The 15821-nt window shown below is 43.0% G+C and overlaps 1 protein-coding gene across 2 annotated transcripts in view; it reads left to right on the plus strand.

The window, feature by feature from the left end:
- SNX9 (sorting nexin 9) overlaps positions 1-15821 on the plus strand; it is a 92143-nt gene that overhangs the window by 37286 nt on the left and 39036 nt on the right. For both annotated transcript variants that reach the window (XM_069598798.1, XM_069598797.1), the window contains exons 2-4: positions 1534-1620; positions 5999-6073; positions 7357-7482. In XM_069598798.1, coding sequence (XP_069454899.1) covers positions 1534-1620; positions 5999-6073; positions 7357-7482 — 288 coding nt within the window. The remainder of the gene's footprint in view (positions 1-1533; positions 1621-5998; positions 6074-7356; positions 7483-15821) is intronic.

Here is a 15821-nt window from a genome sequence, read left to right on the forward strand (position 1 = left end):
AATTACTTTTTTATATATAATTCTGTTTATTTATTTATATTCATTGTTTGGTCTTCATTGCCGCATGGGCTTTCTGTGGTTACGGAAAGCGAGGGCCACTCTTGGTTGTGGTGCGCAGGCTCCTTGTGGTGGCTTCTCTTGTCATGGAGCTCGGGCTCCAGGCGCAGGGCCTCCAGTAGCTGCTGCTCACGGCTCTAGAGCACAGGCCCAGCAGTTGTGCACACGGGCTTAGTTGCTCCACAGCATGTGGATCCTCCCTGACCAGGGATCGAGCCCACCTCTCCTGCTTTGGCAGGTGGATTCTTTACCGCTGAGCCACCGGGAAGCAGCAGGATAAGTTTAAAACAAACCACATTTCAGAGGTACATGTGGTCTCAATTTGTAAGATGGACTTCCTTCTATAAGACAGTCCATGAAAAGACAATTATTTAGAATTTGAGATGGATTAAATGCACATAACATATTATAAAAGTATATGTATTTTTTACAGCGGTGGTTGTCTCTCTTGGAATACGTGCATGGCAGTTAGTTATTCCAAGGAACCCACATCTCAGGGTTGGTGCCTCAAGCATCTGCTTGAGGAAGGGCCTGAAAGAGCAGCCCCACCTCACATCAACCAGAACAGCTTCCCTTTAGCCTATTTTCTATGAGATTCAGATTCCATGGCAAGAAAAATTTTGAAAATCACAACTGCTCAGGTTCCCTGACCCAAGTATACCAGAGCCCTAGGTAAGTCTTCATATGGCTCAGATGGTAAAGCATCCACCTACAATGCAGGAGACCTGGGTTCGATCCCTGGATCAGGAAGATCCCCTGGAGAAGGGCGTGGCTACCCACTCCAGTATTCTTGCCTGGAGAATCCCATGAACAGAAAAGCCAGGTGGGCTGGAGTCCATGGGGTTGCAGAGAGTCGGACACGATTGAGCAACCAACACTTTCTTCTTCTTAGTAGGAAGGATTCTAGTAGAAGAGTATAAATGTGTCTTGCACAAGGCTCAGATCTCTGTGTTTTTAGTTGGCTGGGGTTGCTGCACTGTCAGAATTTACCCTAGGTGAAGAACAGTGAGAGTCTTAACAGCAGGAGGTTCATCTAAAGACTGTGCATCTCATGTGTGTACATACTTCTGTGGAGATCCTTCAGTCCCTGAGAGTCCGTGTGCCCACAGTGAACAGTGTCTGTATTTCCACTTCTTGCCTCCTGCCAGGAAGGCCACGCATGCTCTTTTCCCCTTGCTGAAATGGGTTTATTCTGAGTTCTTCAGGGCCCAATCTCTAAGTACCGTGTGGGAGGCAACCAGAAACCTCCCTCCTCCCAGAGCAGAGCAGGGGTCTCTCTCTTGGTGTCATTCTTCCTCACAAACAGCGCTGATGAATCATTTTGATCCGACGTCTTCCTTTGTTCCAAAACAACCGCAACCGAGGTCATGACATGTTGTTCACAAAGTGAGCGGTATAGGTGGTTCTTTTTTTCTTTTTTTTTTTACTGTTACATTTACATTTGTAACTTCCTCTTTTTCTCTTTCCTTCCAATAGGCTCGGGTTATGTATGATTTTTCTGCTGAACCTGGAAATAATGAACTGACGGTTAATGAAGGCGAAATCATCACAATTACAAATCCGGTAAGAGAACTGTTATGTTTAAATTGGTCTCTTAAGGATTTATGTTTAAGATTTTATTTTCTTAACAGGCTGATCTTTCAAACCCACATGAATTCCTTCCCTGTTGCTTGTGCAGTACTGATGGTTAAAAAAGAATTGCTGGTTAGAAAAAAATATATGTAGTTTTATACAGCGTGCCAGGTGTGTATAAGTAAATCGGCTCTATTTTTAATTGTAGAAGACATGAAAGCTTACATTTACTGTTTTTTTTTTTAATGAAGAAGCACTCTTAATTTCTTGGTAAAATAGTATTTAAATTGCTGTTGTGGACAAGAAATGGACAAAGTCATTTAAAATGACTTTTTAAAAGAATATATTATCTAGATTCAGGTAGATGTTAACTAATTAGGGTATGGCTTATGAATTTAAGATAGCCCGTATTATTTTAAAGGGAAGCAGTAGGATTTTTCAAAGGTAACATTAAAACTGGGACTCCTGGCATAGAGTACATTACTGTTTAGTTTATTAACATTATTTATCTAGGAGCACTCGGGAAGGTTAGGCCAGTTCAGTTCAGTTCAGTCGCTCAGACATGTCCGACTCTTTGCAACCCCATGAATCGAAGCACGCCAGGCCTCCCTGTCCATCACCAACTCCCGGAGTTCACTCAGACTCATGTCCATCGAGTCAGTGATGCCATCCAGCCATCTCATCCTCTGTCATCCCCTTCTCTTGCCCCCAATCCCTCCCAGCATCAGAGTCTTTTCCAATGAGTCAGCTCTTCGCATGAGGTAGCCAAAGTACTGGAGTTTCAGCTTCAGCATCATTCCTTCCAAAGAAATCCCAGGGCTGCTCTCCTTCAGAATGGACTGGTTGGATCTCCTTGCAGTCCAAGGGACTCTCAAGAATCTTCTCCAACACCACAGTTCAAAAGCATCAGTTCTTTGGCGCTCACCTTTCTTCATAGTCCAACTCTCACATCCATACATGACCACAGGAAAAACCATAGCCTTGACTAGATGGACCTTTGTTGACAAAGTAATGTCTCTGCTTTTGAATATGCTATCTAGGTTGGTCAAACTTTCCTTACAAGGAGTAAGCGTCTTTTAATTTCGTGGCTGCAGTCACCATCTGCAGTGATTTTGGAGCCCCCCAAAACAAAGTCTGCCACTTTTTCCACTGTTTCCCCATCTATTTCCCATGAAATGATGGGACCAGATGCCATGATCTTCATTTTCTGAATGTTGAGCTTTAAGCCAACTTTTTCACTCTCCTCTTTCACTTTCATCAAGAGGCTTTTGAGTTCCTCTTCACTTTCTGCCATAAGGGTGGTGTCATCTGCATATCTGAGGTAATTGATATTTCTCCTGGCAATCTTGATTCCAGCTTGTGCTTCTTCCAGCCCAGCGTTTCTCATGATGTACTCTGCATATAAGTTAAATAAGCAGGGTGACAATATACAGCCTTGACGTACTCCTTTTCCTATTTGGAACCAGGCTGTTGTTCCATGTCCAGTTCTAACTGTTGCTTCCTAACCTGCATATAGATTTCTCAAGAGGCAGGTCAGGTGGTCTGGTATTCCCATCTCTTTCAGAATTGTCCACAGTTTATTGTGATCCACACAGTCATAGGCTTTGGCATAGTCAATAAAGCAGAAATAGATGTTTTTCTGGAACTCTCTTGCTTTTTCAATGATCCAGTGGATGTTGGCAATTTGATCTCTGGTTCCTCTGTCTTTTCTAAAACCAGCTTGAACATCTGGAAGTTCACGGTTCACGTATTGCTGAAGCCTGGCTTGGAGAATTTTGAGCATTACTTTACTAGCGTGTGAGATGAGTGCAATTGTGTGGTAGTTTGAGCATTCTTTGGCATTGCCTTTCTTTGGGATTGGAATGAAAACTGACCTTTTCCAGTCCTGTGGCCGCTGCTGAGTTTTCCAAATTTGCTAGCGTATTGAGTGAAGCACTTTCACAGCGTTATCTTTTAGGATTTGAAATAGCTCCACTGGAATTCCATCACCTCCACTGGCTTTGTTCGTAGTGATGATTTCTAAAGCCCATTTGACTTCACATTCCAGGATGTCTAGCTCTAGGTGAGTGATCACACCATCGTGATTATCTTGGTCATGATGATCTTTTTTGTATAGTTCTATTGTGTATTCTTGCCACCTCTTAATATCTTCTGCTTCTGTTAGGTACATACCGTTTCTGTCCTTTATCGAGCCCATCTTTGCATGAAATGTTCCCTTGGTATCTCTAATTTTCTTGAAGAGATCTCTAGTCTTTTCCATTCTGTTGTTTTCCTCTATTTCTTTGCATTGATCGCTGAGGAAGGCTTTCTGATCTCTTCTTGCTATTCTTTGGAACTCTGCATTCAGATGCTTATATCTTTCCTTTTCTCCTTTGCTTTTTGCTTCTCTTCTTTTCACAGCTATTTATAAGGCCTTCTCAGACAGCCATTTTGCTTTTTTGCATTTCCTTTCCATGGGTATGGTCTTGATCCCTATCTCCTGTACAGTGTCACGAACCTCATTCCATAGTTCATCAGGCACTCTATCAGATCTAGTCCTTTAAGTCTATTTCTCACTTCCACTGTATAATCATAAGGGATTTGATTTAGGTCATACCTGAATGGTCTAGTGGTTTTCCCTACTTTCTTCAGTTTCAGTCTGAATGTGGCAATTAGGAGTTCATGATCTGAGCCACAGTCAGCTCCTGGTCTTGTTTTTGTTGACTGTATAGAGCTTCTCCATCTTTGGCTGCAAAGAATATAATCAGTCTGATTTCAGTGTTGACCATCTGGTGATGTCCATGTGTAGAGTCTTCTCTTGTGTTGTTGGAAGAGGGTGTTTGCTATGACCAGTGCATTTTCTTGGCAGAACTCTATTAGTCTTTGCCCTGCTTCATTCTGCATTCCAAGGCCAAATTTGCCTGTTACTCCAGGTGTTTCTTGACTTCCTACTTTTGCATTCCAATCTCCTGTAATGAAAAGGACATCTTTTTAGGGTGTTAGTTCTAAAAGGTCTTGTAGGTCTTCATAGAACCGTTCAACTTCAGCTTCAGAGTTGCTGGTTGGGGCATAGACTTGGATTACTGTGATACTGAATGGTTAGCCTTGGAAACGAACAGAGATCATTCTGTCGTTTTTGAGATTGCATCCCAGTACTGCATTTCAGACTCTTTTGTTGACCATGATGGCTACTCCATTTCTTCTGAGGGATTCCTGCCCTCAGTAGTAGATATAATGGTCATCTGAGTTAAATTCACCCATTCCAGTCCATTTTAGTTCGCTGATTCCTAGAATGTGAACGTTCACTCTTGCCATCTCCTGTTTGACCACTTCCAATGTGCCTTGATGCATGGACCTGCCATTCCAGGTTCCTATGCAATATTGCTCTTTACAGCATCGGACCTTGCTTCTATCACCAGTCACATCCACAACTGGGTATTGTTTTTTCTTTGGCTCCATCCCTTCATTCTTTCTGGAGTTATTTCTCCACTGATCTCCAGTAGCATATTGGGCACCTACTCACCTGGGGAGTTCCTCTTTCAGTATCCTATCATTTTGCCTTTTCATACTGTTCATGGGGTTCTCAAGGCAAGAAAACTGAAGTGGCTTGCCACTCCCTTCTCCAGTGGGCCCCATTGTGTCAGTTAGTTTTCCTAAATAACAGGCAGTCCCAAAGCTTAGTGGCTTAAACAAATAGTCAATTGTTGTTGCTTGGGGATCCACAAGCCAGCCAGGTGGTTCTCCTGACCTGGGGTCACCCATGGGCTTGCATCGCCCAGCAGGGCACGAGGGCAGAGCAGGCCACCATGACCTCCTCTGTCTGGCATTTCTCCTGCTGGGGGTCGGCTGGCTTTGGGTCAGCCAACAGGGAGACGGAGCCTTGTCTCTGTCATCATCTGGCAACCCAAATATCCAGCTCTTTTGGGGGAAAAAAACCAGTGAGCTGAAGTGTGCAGAGCCTCTCGAGGCCAGCTCTGTATTCACCCTGTGTTATCTCCACCTCAATCTGTTGGCTGAAGAGGTCACAAAGGATAGCGCAGGTTCTGGAAATGAGGGTGCATTCTGTCCCTTGACAGTCGGAGCTGCAAACCATTTGTGTAGTCTACCACAGACCAGTCAACAGAAGGAAATTACAAAATCTTGGCATTCTGTTTCTCTCTCTCTGATCAATTATTGTTGAAGTTTGATTTTTCTCATTTTTAAATTATATCCTTTTCTGGCATAAAGAGAAAGCTTAAGAATTTGAAATTTTTAACAGCATTAGCCCCATGGGAATGAAAAGGTTAATGGGTTAATGTTAATAACCTTTTTTATGGATAACAATTCCCAGAGCCAAGTTTCTGCAGGAAATTCCAACTATACTCTTTTTTTTCTTTTTAACCTTTTTGAGGATGTTGGTGGAGGATGGCTGGAAGGAAGAAACAGCAAAGGAGAAAGAGGGCTTGTTCCAACAGACTATGTTGAGGTAAGAATTTATTCTTGTTTATTAATTAAACCTGGTCTTTGTCATATGCGTTTTTACGAATTATCAACTTAAAGGACAAGAATGAAAGATAACTTTATGTTTAATGAAAAAATTCCATTGTAAAAATAATACTTGCTGATTATATAAAATGTAGAAAATTCACTGAAGTAGAACCAAGAAGAAATATTACCTACAGACTTACACGCCAAAGAGTGACTCCAAATGCTTAGCTGAAGTTCCTTCCAAGGATAGCAACTTTTAGTTGTTCAGAATAAAAGTCTCTGTTTTCCGTTGCTGACACTGTCGTAGCTGCTGCCTACCATACTGTGTACTGTAGAGTGGACTCACAGAGTTTAGGCAGCAGACCCTAAGGTCACTGTCTCCTCCCTGTGCTAATCTAGGGCCTCTCCGTCAGTTCCTTCTCCCATTCTCCAAGGCCCAGGGTCTGGAGTGAGCTGTTGCGGGGTGTAAGCTCTGTTGTGATAAATGCCGAGGATGCTGTGGGGACACACCCCACCCAGCTGACCAAGGCTCTCTGAGTCAGCCTCGCGGCGCCCCCTGCTGGCTGTCCGTAGGTCACGCAGAACGGAGCCCTGGGTCCATGGTGAGCCTGCTTCTCTCATCCCGGGTGACAGCAAGAAACTGAGGCTGCCTGGTAGCCTGTGAATAAAACTGGAGTGTAGCTCAGGAGCAGAGTTGCCTTGGGTTTCCATCCAGTAGAGAGAGCACGTGCCCTGGGAGGGTGTGTGCTGGGCGCTGCCTGCAAAATGGGAAGGCTGGCTGTTTTCCTGACTGAGTTCAGTGGGGAATTTTGAGCGCTCTGGAGAATACTGATGATATTGCTGAAATGTTGGGTTGGCCAGAAAGTTTGTTTGGGTTTTTCTAGAACATCTTTTCTGGAAAAACCTGAATGAACTCTTTGGCCAGCCCGACATGTGCACGGTCAGGCACCCCACCTTTCCAGACCCTATCAGAGGATTCACAGATCCTGAACCCAACCCACGCGTCTCATGTTATGTTCGACCTCTGTACACTGTGCATTTAGGATCCTAAAAACTGACAAGAATGAGAAAAATGTGATAAGCTGATCCTGGTATTAGTTGTGTTTTTCTAAAGAATTCCGCACACTTGCAGAAAGGAATCGTTAGGGCAGTTGTTCTTGAGCTCATACCTTTTAAGAATAGAAACCTTTTGATAGTTCTTACTTGCCATCAGGGGTTCTACCTCAGAAATAACTCTATAGTCTATGAAAGTAAGTAACTGTGGTCCTTCCTTATGTTCAGATTTTGCCGAGTGATGGAAAAGATCAGTTTGCGTGTGGAAATTCAGTGGCTGACCAAGCCTTCCTCGACTCCCTGTCAGCAAGTGCAGCCCACGCCGATGCATCGGCCACCAAGAGCAGCAACCAGGTAAGCCGTACTCTGGCTCAACAGAGCAAAGCACGCGTGCGAGAGCTGGTGACGTGCCGGGCCCTTGCCATTCCCTGAGAGCACGGACAAAATAGCTGTTAGGTGTGTGTGTGGCGTTCTTTTGCTGGGTTCTAACAAAGACCTTGCCTCTTAAGCCTGCTGCAGACTATTTTTATAGCACTGATTATTAGTGAGAAGGCAGGGTGTTCATTGAGAGTTGCTAGTAAAAGTCTGGCATGTTGAACACAGACCCGATAAACTGGGAATATCCTTGCAAGCGAGGGCGAGGAAGGAAAAGGGTCCTCTGGGGTCAGTGTCAGAACTCTGGCTGGAACAGGACACGACTCTGTGGCCATGGCCCGTGACTTGCGCGTCTGGCGTGAGCCCCCCCTCTTGCAGGTGCAGCGCACGGGAAGGCAGCCGCAGAGCCAGTAGTTGGTACTGTTATTGTACTGCTTCTAGAAAACTTGGAAAAGCGGGATAATTTGAGAAAAATGTACTGAAACTTTAATATTAATTTTAATGAATTTGACCAATTTAGGTGACTACCTGACTCAGTTCAGTTCAGTCACTCAGTCATGTCTGAATGACTCTTTGTGATCCCATGGACTGCAGCACGCCAGGCTTCCCTGTCCATCACCAACTCCTGGAGCTTACTCAAACTCGTGTCCATTGAGTTGGTACTGTCATCCAACCATCTCATCCTCTGTCGTCCCCTTCTCCTCCTGCCTTCAATCTTTCCCAGTATCAAGGCCTTTTCTAATGAATCAGTTCTTCACATCAAGTGGCCAAAGTATTGGAGCTTGGACAGCAAGGAGATCAAACCAGTCAATCCTAAAGGAAATCAACCCTGAATATTTTTTCAAAGGGCTGATACTGAAGCCGAAGCTCCAGTACTTTGGCCTGGTTCAGTTATTGCTAAATGATTATTCAGAGCCAGCGTCAACAAGAAAATTGAGAAGACGGATCTGAAAATGTTACTACTTCCTACCTCTTTAGAAATGAATGGGCTTTAGGAGATATCTCTTGATATTTTTAACTACATAAAAGGCTTTAAATAATGTAAAGGCTAATAATCATCTCACAGTTATCTGCTTATAGGATATTTATATCTTAACCTTTTAAGAGAGTTTTTCAAAGTACTGTTACTAAATGTTAATTGCAGATTTTATACATTTTAAAATAGCTTTTGTGGACATCCTGAATTACAAATTAGTCTGGCTCAGATATTTAAAATTTGGAGGTGAAGTTATCACCATAGTTGAGCATTCTCTTATATTTTGTTAATATATAATACCTGAGAATGTTGGCCAGTTAAAGTTTACTCAAGATAAAATGTGAAGAAATAGTAGTTAAATCTTGTTGTTTAGTCGCTAAATTGTATCCGACCCTTTTGTGACCCCATAGACTGCAGGCTTCTCTGTCCATGGAATCTCCAGGCTAGAGTACTGGAGTGGGTTGCCATTTCCTCCTCCAGGGGATCGTCCCAACCCAGGGATCGAATTCACATCTCCTGCGTCTCCTACATTGGCAGGCGGGTTCTTTATCACCGAGACACCAGGGAAGCCCAGTTAAACGTTACTTGACATTTTACCAGGGATTCTTAGCCTGGGTGCCGTTAACGTTTGGGGCCTGACGCTTCCTCGTTGTGATAACCAGCAGCGTCTCTGGCCTGCCGCACCACCTTCACAGCAGTCACCAAAACTGTCTCCAAATGCTGCCAGATGGGCAAAGTCAGCCCAGCTGAGATTCACTGATTATACAAAAACACCGGTGAAACCGCATTAGTAAGTAAAGGACAGCATTTCAATAACGGGGAATTATATTGAGATCATCATAAAATAAGTGAAGGAAACAAAACATAGAGCTGTTTATCATATTTTAATTCAGGGACCTATTTCAACCATTAGCTCAGGGTCGGCTGAAGCAGTTTAACTTATAAACACAAATTTAAAATCAATCTCAAACTTTGTTATATTATGAAGAAGATTTCTCACTACGTAAATGTAATATAAACTGGTCAGCATAAGTATAATTTTTTTCTTCCAGGTTGGTTGAAAGAAAATATAATCAACTTAATGACGGTTGGGTTTTACTAGTCCAATCTGACATTAAATCTAATCAGATCCTTTGAAAGCAAAGACAAACTGAAACCAGGAGTAACAAAATACAGAATACATGAGTGTAATTAATTAATCTGAGCATTTGAATTTACTTAAATAGGGTAAAAATACTTTTAACAGCCATCTATGGTCTCAGTTGTCTGGGATGTACGGACAATCTAAACGGGCCAAGACTGTGGTATGCTTTACAAATGCTGTTGTTAATTGGTAGCTTTGGAGAACGTTGCTGTCAGGTTTTTCCATTATTTCATTTTCTGAATGTTGGTTAGAAAATACTATTTTTGTTCCAGGGCCTCTTGGGCTTTTCTAGTGATTCTGGCGTTGCCTTCTCCCCCTGAGAAGAGTTTGTTTGGAAGTAAGTGTGTCAGAGGAGGGCGTCCCTTGTGGCTCAGCTGGTAAAGGATCTGCCTGCTGTGTGTCAGAAGGAGCCAGCCCTCTCCTCTGCCGGTGGGTCAGGCAGGCCCCCCCACCCCCGCTCCCCCTCCCTCCCCCCGCTCCCCCTCCCTCCCCCCGCTCTCCCCTTCCTCCCCCGCTCCCCCCTCCCTCCCCCCACCCCCCTTCTCCCCGCTCCCCCCTCCCCCCTTCCCCCCTCCTCCCCTTCCCCCTCCTCCCCTTCCTCCCTCCTCCCCTTCCCCCCCTCCCCCCCTCCTCCCCTTCCCCCACCTTCCCCCCTCCCCCCCACCCTCAGCTCAGCACACCACACTCTTCCTAATCAGTATCCTTTTAGTCTTCTCAGCACCACTTGTTTTGAATTTGGCTTTCTTCCCACGCAGGCAGGGTAAAGCCACACATTCAGCTGCTGCTTATCTATCTTTCTGACTGTCGTGTCTTTCTTTTAAATCATATTTTTAGACAGATCTCTCTAAAAGGTTACATTCCACCTGCAGATGTTCATAAATAACTTACTTTGAGCCTGTTATTTTTTAATTTATCTGAACCCTCCTTGACTTTTGAAGCTATACTGCATTTCAGAATAGTTAGTTCACACATTTTTAACTTAATATGTAAAATAGCACTTCCTTTTGTTTTTCTTAAAATTCCTAATTTCAGATTGTTGAGGCCCCTTCTGGTTCTAGCTTCTTACTGAGCAAGCAGAGGTAGGTGCAGTGACTGGCGTAGTGGTAGATAATGTTCGTGCAGCAGCCCCACAACCCACCGTGACCTTTTTCTTTCTTGTTTAGAACGTGAGGGAACTCCTTACCTGTAAAACACAGACTCGCCACTTGACTGTGGCATAGGCTAGACTGTAAATGTCAAAGGAATACAATGCATTATTCTTTAAATGTGTTGGAACAATTTAATTTGGACAATGATAAAGCTGTTTATTTTTTTAAATACTTGGAAAAATATAGGCAACATTTTTTTTTATAACCTTGGAATATAGAAGGTGTTTCTAAATACAACACAATTTATAGCAACCATAGAGCTGCTACATTTAAATCAAAAAGTAATATTCACCTAGGAAAAGAATTTCTAATGTGCCAGAGGTACCAGGTAATTCTGTTAATAGAGAACTCTCATAAATCTATAGGGACAAGGTGAACAGCTCAGAAAAGAAACGGGTGAAGGGGGTGAACAGATTTTTTCATTGGAAAGGAAGTACAAAGAGCCAGTAAATATTGCAAAATGCTCATTTTGAAATTCTTTTTATCAAATTAGCAGAGAATTAAAGTGTTTTAACACCTAATGTGAGGAAAGGGATGTTCAGTAGGCAATTCTGATGTGGAGCTGGTGAAGATAAACCGACGAAGCTTTCTGGAGGACAGTTTGAGAGTCTGTGTTAGTACGTAAAGTGTTTCTGCTCTCTGACCCAGCACCTGTAAGCGGGACCCCCTCTCTGCTGCCGGACAGGCGTCTGGGCAGGAAAGGGGGTCCCCTGCAGCACTGTTGCACAGCAGAGCCAGGAATCCACGTCGTCAGCAGGGGCTGGCCAGGGAGACTGCTGGACAGCTGCCCCGCAGGAAGCCAGGGCTGCTGGTAGAAGAACGAGGGTAGCTTTAGATGTGCAGACATGGATGATTGTGCCTTTACAAAGGCATCTCCCTACGGATAGTGCTACCTTTCTTGTGTTTAAATATATACACAGGATGGGGGAGTTTGATGAAAATGGTAATGATGACTGCACAACATTGACAATGTAATTAATGCCATGAAATGGTGCGCTTAAAAATGGTTACAATGGGAACTTTTACATTACATTTCAGCACAATAAAATTTTTAAAAATAAATATATACATACCACAAAATACAAGCATATATATATATACACACCACAGTTGCAAACTGTGTAGAAAACTTATTGCAGGATATTAAAGAAATGAATTAGATTCTTGTTTTTTCTTTTTCTAGTACAGATTTTAAGGTGGATGAGGACAGCTATTACAATACCTTTAAAAAAGAATAGTTTTTAGTGGTTATTGGTGGTTTCATTGTTAGTTATTTATCTGGTATTTTACAGATTCAGGAGCACTTCCTATTAGTAGCTGTGCCTCCAGAATATATTAGCCTGCTGGTGAAAATAAATCTCAGATATCATTGCAAAACATGTGTTAATAGTTGTCCTCATGTTGGTTTTTGCCCAGTTGTTAGTGTTTAAATTATATAATTATAAAAAGGTTCTCAGTGTAGATCTTTTAAAAAACTCTTCAGTCACTGAATCTTTACTTTTTAGAAATTAATGAGACATTTTTGTTTGCTTACTCTTTGGAAGGAAAGTTATGACCAACCTAGACAGCATATTAAAAAGCAGAGACATTACTTTGTCATGAAAGGTCCGTTTAGTCAAGGTTATGGTTTTTCCAGTGGTTATGTATGGATGTGAGAATTGGACTATAAAGAAAACTGAGCACCAAAGAATTGATGCTTTTGAACTGTGGTGTTGGAGAAGACTCTTGAGAGGCCCTTGGACTGCAAGGAGATCCATCCAGTCCATCCTAAAGGAGATCAGTCCTGGGTGTTCATTGGTAGGACTGATGTTGAAGCTGAAACTCCAATACTTTGGCCACCTGATGCGAAGAGCTAACTCATTTTAAAAGACCCTGATGCTGGGAAAGATTGAGGGCAGGAGGAGAAGGGGATGACAGAGGATGAGATGGTTGGATGGCATCACCGACTCAATGGACATGAGTTTGAGTGAACTCCGGGAGTTGATGATGGACAGGGAGGCCTGGCGTGCTGTGATTCATGGGGTCACAAAGAGTCGGACACGACTGAGCGACTGAACTGAACTGAAAGAGCAGTGGTGCTTAAACACTAATTGAAAGGTGTATAAAGCTAGATGTTTTATCTGAAAGCTTTTGACTTGAGGGGTTTTATTTTTCTAAACCCCTTATTTTAATAAATCCCTTTCGAGGGGTTTATTTTTCTATCCTTTTGAAATACTAGAAAGATATACATACTTGGAATAAACTACTTCTCCTTTTGTTAAAATTCTTGCTTTTTATCACACTGAATCCCAGTTCCCCATGGATGTCTGTTCTTCTGTTCCCTGGTTTTCCATCCCATCCTTCCTCCGCTCCACGCAAGTTGGTGTGGTGGGAAAACTGGTGTAAGGTTTGACCTTAGAGCTGGGTTGACAATCTGGCTCCACTTGCAAAAGTCGAGGCTGCTTCCTGAACTGTCTGAGGACCAGGCCGCTGGTGTAAGTGGTGTTGGACTCACAGAAGATGTTTAAGAAATACTCTCCTTTTCTCATCTCTTCCCTCTCCAGGGAACAACCTCATTCTGCTTATCCTTTTTTGTTCCAACCATCTCCTTCTACCCTCTCTAGCTGGGCAGAGGATTCCCCTTATAAATAGCCCCCAATCCTGAATTTTCTCTGTAGTTTGCTCAATGTCCAGCTTTTTGTTCAGCATTTCTATCTGCCTGTCTCCTCTGGATCTCAAACTCTGCTTGAACAGAATTGCTCATTATTCCCCCACAAATCTAGTTTCTCCTCCTGACTTTCCCATTTCTCTTTCTCTGAAATGTTTATTTCTATACTCTCTTTTCCATTCTACTTTTAAAGCCCTGAGTGCCTTTGTGAGCTGTAGTTATGACAGGAGTGTCCTGAATCCTTCAGGTGTGTAAGGGCAGGAACACGCTTGGCTTTGATCCCAGACCTTGCCTGGAGTTTATTCCCAGATCCCATCCTTACTGTATGACTCAGGGTGACTGTCTTAGCTTCTGTGTGCCTCAGTTTCCTTCTGTGTAAAGACCTCACAGAATTGTTGCAAAGAGTAAATGGAAAAAAGTTCTAGAGTGTGTATAACTATATGTGGTACTTAGTAGGGGTTCAGTTATTTTCAATTGTTTGGATATTAAACAAGTCAAACCAGTCAGTCCTAAAGGAAACATCCCTGAATATTCATTGGAGGGACTGATTCTGAAGCTCCAGTACTTCAGCCACCTGATGCGAAGAGCCAACTCATTGGAAAAGACCCCTGATGTTGGGAAAGATTGAGGGCAGGAGGAGACGGGGACGACAGAGGATGAGATGGTTGGATGGCATCACCGACTCAGTGGACATGAGTTTGAGTAAGCTGTGGTGAAGGACAGGGAAGCTTGGTGTGCTGCAGTCCATGGGGTCAGAAAGAACCAGACACGACTTAACGACTGAACAGTGAGCTATTTAAGCTTTGGGGGGTAATTTCCAGTCAGTAGTGCTGCTGTGACTGGCTGCAGATGGATTTAGAATGTTGTTGTGATCTAGCCTTATTTTTAAAAGAATGTGTAAGTTTTTATATTTCTGTAGATGGCTTTTTTAAATCAGTAGAGTTTCATCTGTAGAATTCAGTGATGTCCTTTTAGCAAAAGATCTATAAACAACAAAATGGGAAATTTTACAAGTCCTATCTGTATTTTGAGCTGAAATGATTAGGCTTTTTACATAAGACAGTTTATACTTTTGGTGGGCCTTTTTGAGAAAGAGAATTAAACCTTTATCAGAAACTAATTGAAATATTCTTGGCTTATAAAGGAATCACATTATTTACTATCCCTATTTCCTGACACAGCTGGCACATGGTTATTAAACATCTGATGAATGAGAAATGTCAGATAAAGACGTTGTGCCTCATTCAAGCAGATGAGTTACAAAAAGCAAACCAAAATACCATGACCTCGGCTTTCACAAACCCAGTTAATTTCTGTTCATTTTTGTTGTATGCCCCTGGACAAAGTTTTCCTCTGGAAGTTCCTTCCTTCCTTCTTTCCCTCCAAGCAGGAGACCATATATTAGGGTGTAGCAGTGTGAACAGCCGTGACAGCGTAACCAGTAAGGTGCAGACGTGTGTGACCGAGGCACACACGAGAATTTCCTTGCGTTGTAATAAGGTGGACCTACGAATGCTTTCAAAACCTTTCCCCCAGGGTGATAATACACAAGGTGGTGAGCCCCCTGATTACTGACCCTCCTTACCTGGTAGACTTATCAAACTGAATGACCCGTGTTGACCTGTACTGAACTTTGAGCATCCTCTGTAAGGAACCAGGTGGGCAGCGGGAGCTCTGCTTACTCGTCAGCATCTGTTGAACCTTCCTGTATATTGTTTGTACTCTTGTTTGCTAGTGTGGTAGAAAGCTCGGCAGAAAGCAACCATAATGAAATATAAGTCACCTTTTGCATTGATTCTCAGGCCTCAGTTTTGGCCTCATAGCTGAGGTCTGACCTAGTTTGGATGGACACAGAGAAGGGCGGGCGTCCGTCGCCTGTCTCTCCGTCTTCTCTCTCAGCACTGTCAGTCTTGTGATCTGGGCAGTGAAGAGTGTTCTTCCTAGACTGTGTCTTGAAGAACAGGAAAACCAGTTGAACCAAAAGACCTGATTTCCTCTGAATCCATAAGAACATCCTGGGAAACCAGTGAGTCAAGTCAGTGTTGCTGTGGTTTTCTAAACAGGCCCTTGCCCACTTTCACTGACGCCTGTTGTCAGAAGTGTTTGATTCTTATACGTCCTGGTGGCCCAAGGATGTCATCTAAGAAGCAAAGTACAGCTAAGTAGCAAAATATAACAAAACCAGATCCTATTATTTTTGTGGCCAGCGGTTGCAGACTAGTGGGGTTTTTGTTTTTGTTTTTTTCTTTTTTAAATTTATTTAAAAAGAAAGTTACTTAGGAAACAGTTTAAGCTTCTTAGGGTGGGGCCAGAGCAACGTTCAGCCTAGGGATATTTTTGCCTCTCTCTCCAAGCCAAAAGCCTTTGCGGTTCTGTACCTAATATCACACCCCGTGAATCCTG

This window comes from Ovis canadensis, chromosome 8, assembly GCF_042477335.2.
Source record: "Ovis canadensis isolate MfBH-ARS-UI-01 breed Bighorn chromosome 8, ARS-UI_OviCan_v2, whole genome shotgun sequence".
Lineage (NCBI taxonomy): Eukaryota > Metazoa > Chordata > Mammalia > Artiodactyla > Bovidae > Ovis > Ovis canadensis.